Source organism: Chondrus crispus, genomic scaffold, assembly GCF_000350225.1.
Source record: "Chondrus crispus Stackhouse genomic scaffold, scaffold_230, whole genome shotgun sequence".
Classification (NCBI taxonomy): Eukaryota; Rhodophyta; class Florideophyceae; order Gigartinales; family Gigartinaceae; genus Chondrus; species Chondrus crispus.
The window spans coordinates 44,068-47,261 of record NW_005179107.1 but is presented as its reverse complement, the minus strand read 5'-3'; the positions used below and the strand labels follow the sequence as shown (position 1 = coordinate 47,261).

The 3,194-nt window shown below is 57.8% G+C and overlaps 1 protein-coding gene; it reads left to right on the top strand.

The window, feature by feature from the left end:
* The first annotated feature begins 179 nt into the window (after window positions 1-179).
* On the top strand, window positions 180-2,091 carry CHC_T00004435001 (hypothetical protein). XM_005715778.1 is given in 2 exon segments: window positions 180-1,853; window positions 1,854-2,091. The coding sequence occupies 1 exon segment, from the start codon at window positions 180-182 to the stop codon at window positions 1,851-1,853; it is 1,674 nt and encodes a 557-aa protein (XP_005715835.1). The 3' UTR covers window positions 1,854-2,091.
* Window positions 2,092-3,194: the final 1,103 nt, after the last annotated feature.

Here is a 3,194-nt window from a genome sequence, read left to right as displayed (position 1 = left end):
GAAAACCCCTCCACCCCCAACCCTTCCCCCCCCTTTTTTTCCCCCCCGAAACCTGCTTTTCCCCCCCCCCCCCCCCCCCCCCCACTCTTCCCCTCGTCTGTTCGCTCACCCCGCTCATGCTCCCTCCGCTCCCATTCCCGTCAACGTGACCAGTCGCATCCCACCCCCCTCCATTCCAGATGCTCAAGTTCCGCAACATCTCCCTCCTTCGTCGCATCTATGTCTGGGGCCTCGGCGTCATCACCCGCATCGCCTACGGTCCTGACTTGCGCAATGCCGCTTCGCTTGAAAATGAACCAAACCCGGACATCTCTCGTATCCGACGCATCAATTCTGAGCTCGAGTTCGGCCCGGGCGTCTGGCAGAAGGAGTTCATCCAGAGCTCTGTTCGCGTCTCTCACAATGACATGAATGAGGCCTTTCAACTCGGCGACATCGCCAATTTTGTTTCTGACGGTGTGCAGGCTATCGCCGCTGACACCCTCACCGCTTGTTTCACTGCCGAGCCCCCAGATCCGTGGAACTTTCTGACGAGGAACATTCCGGCGGGACAATGGCAGATGACCCCGTACAATACATTGCTTTGGCTCGTTGGCATTTGGGCCAGGTACTGTTTCTTGCTCCCACTCCGGTTAATGGTCATCATCGTCGGCGCCATTTCGTTTTCACTCGGCTGGCCGCTGGCCACACTGTTGCCGGGCGAGGAGCGCAAACGCGTCGCCCACAAATGGCTGCTGCGATACCTCGCCTCCGTTGTAGTTCTCTCCTGGTCCGGCTATGTTAAATTTCATGGCAAGCGCCCCGAGCGTCGTCCGAATCAGATTTATGTGGCGAACCACACCTCCCCAATCGACCTGTTCATTCTGCAAAAGGACTACAACTTTAGTTGCATTGGGCAGCGTCATAGCGGGCTCGCTGGCTTCCTTCAGGATTTGCTCATGGCGGCACAGGACCATGTGTGGTTTGATAGGGGGGAAGCGGGGGATCGTCGTGCGGTGATACGCCTTTTGAGAGAGCACGTCGCAGATGGTAACAAGGAGCCCATGCTGGTATTTCCGGAGGGGACTTGTACGCATTCTGAGTATTGCATCATGTTCAAGAAGGGGAGTTTTGAACTTGGTGCTGAAGTGCACCCGATTGCTATGCGATACAGGCGACGCTTTGGTGACCCGTTTTGGAACTCTCAGAATACATCGTTTCCGAGACACCTGTTTGAGTTGATGACATCATGGGCTGTGGTTTGCGACGTGTACTACATAGATCCCGTGCACATTCGAGAGGACGAGACAGCGGTGCAGTTTGCAAACCGTGTGAAGCGGCTTATTTGCGAGCGAGCAAGTCTCGTCAGCGTGAACTGGGACGGGTTCCTCAAGCGGCATCGGATTTCACCGAAATTCCTCGACTCACGGCAACGTGCGTTTGCTTCAATTATCACTCGTCGTCTTCAAGGTGAGCTTCCCCGACCGATGAGTTCATCCGCTCTGGCTGCAATAGCATCTGGTGGGCTCGCACAAACTTCCGAACACCCATTAACAAGCGGGATGGACTCACTCGGATTCTTCGATAAGCGAATGAATAAGCAGGAGTTGCGGGCGCCAAGAAGATCGTCGAGGCTGTATCGAAATGTGCTGACGCTTCGTAGGCGTAGGGGCGAGGACGCAGATGAAACAGATAGGGGGACGATTGGGCTTGCTGGGCGGAGGCAAAGAACGGTGCGGTTTATGGAGAGCACGCTGCAGAACACTGTGCGATGGGCGATGGGAATTGGATTGTTCGTCGCGGCGGCGCTGGTGACGGATCGATTCATGCCAGCGTCTTGGAAAGAAGCTGTGCGAAACGGTTTGATTCAATGACAGTAGCAGTCGCAGAGTGTGATGCACTCAGAATAGGTACGTTTGCATAGGGCGGAGATGTACGTCAAGTCGTCACGAAATGGGAATTCGGAATCCGTTAACTGCGGCACGTTGAATGTGACCAGTCGGGCACACGCGGTCTGCTCGTGGTCATGACCCAAAACTAGTTTGTTTATGCGCAAGTCGACAGCGGTCGACGGTTTGTACTTGGAAGGTTAAATCGCTTGGTGTCAATATACATGCCTGTGCTCCTCACTCCGCGTCCCCTTTTCCCTTGACATAGTTATTCCACCCTCCCCACTTGGTTACATCGAGCGTGGTAACGCCCATACACTTGGCCATGTCCGGATGCGCGGCCCAGCTCTCCGCAATGAAGCCCTTGACCCTCTCCCCGCCGTTGAGCACGACGGTGCCGAAGCCGAACGGGCTGGGCACGCGGGCGAGGAAGGCGCCCACGGCCTCGTCGGGCAGGTCCCACAGCTCGACGGGCATCTTGGCGGTGCCGTCCGTCGCGCCCGGGAAGTGGATCAGCGCGGGCTTCTGCGGCGTCGACGCGTCCGCCACGGCGTACATCTTGTAGTCCGCGCTCGTGTGCGCCGCGCGTACAAAGCTGGCGCCGAACGATACCAGCTCCGGGTTGAGCGCGCCCCCGCGCAGGTGCAGACCGCACACGGCGAAGATCATTTGCGGGCCCGTTCTACGCGACGCGCTCGTGTATGCGCGGCGCGGGAGGACGCGGGTGTCGGGGTGGGGAGAGGAGGCGCGGAATGAAGGCTGTATGTAGGCTGGGGAGGTGAGTAGGGGGGGAGTAGGGGGGGAGTAGGGGGGCGTAGGGGGGAAGTAGGGGGGTGGTGCAATCGACAAAACGGCCGTCGTTCGGAACGGCCCTCGAACTACCCTACCAAGGGTAACGGCCCGCGAACTCTTCGTTCGGAACGGCCTGACTCCCTGCCCTGGTCAGGACTCCCAACTCTGGCGGAGCAGTGCATCTCCGGTCTGATTGCAGTGCTGCAGAATCGGCGAAATCTCTCGTCAGCAGGTTCCATTTTCTGCGCACCATCGCGCCCCCTGATTGGGCGCGAAATACCCCTGTCCACCCGATACGACGCTTGTCCACACCCCACGGTATCATATCCTATCTTATCTCCCTCGAGCTCCGTCCCACCCCACCCGCCCCGCTCCCCTCTCCACATCGTCTCCGCCACGTTCCCCACTTTTTGGAGAAACGGGGTATATCGTGGCATGGAATGGTACTGTTTTACTTACCAATGGTCTACAGTGGCAACGGCGAGTACAATGGACCGGAACACCTTTCTATGATTTACTATGATCACATCGTTC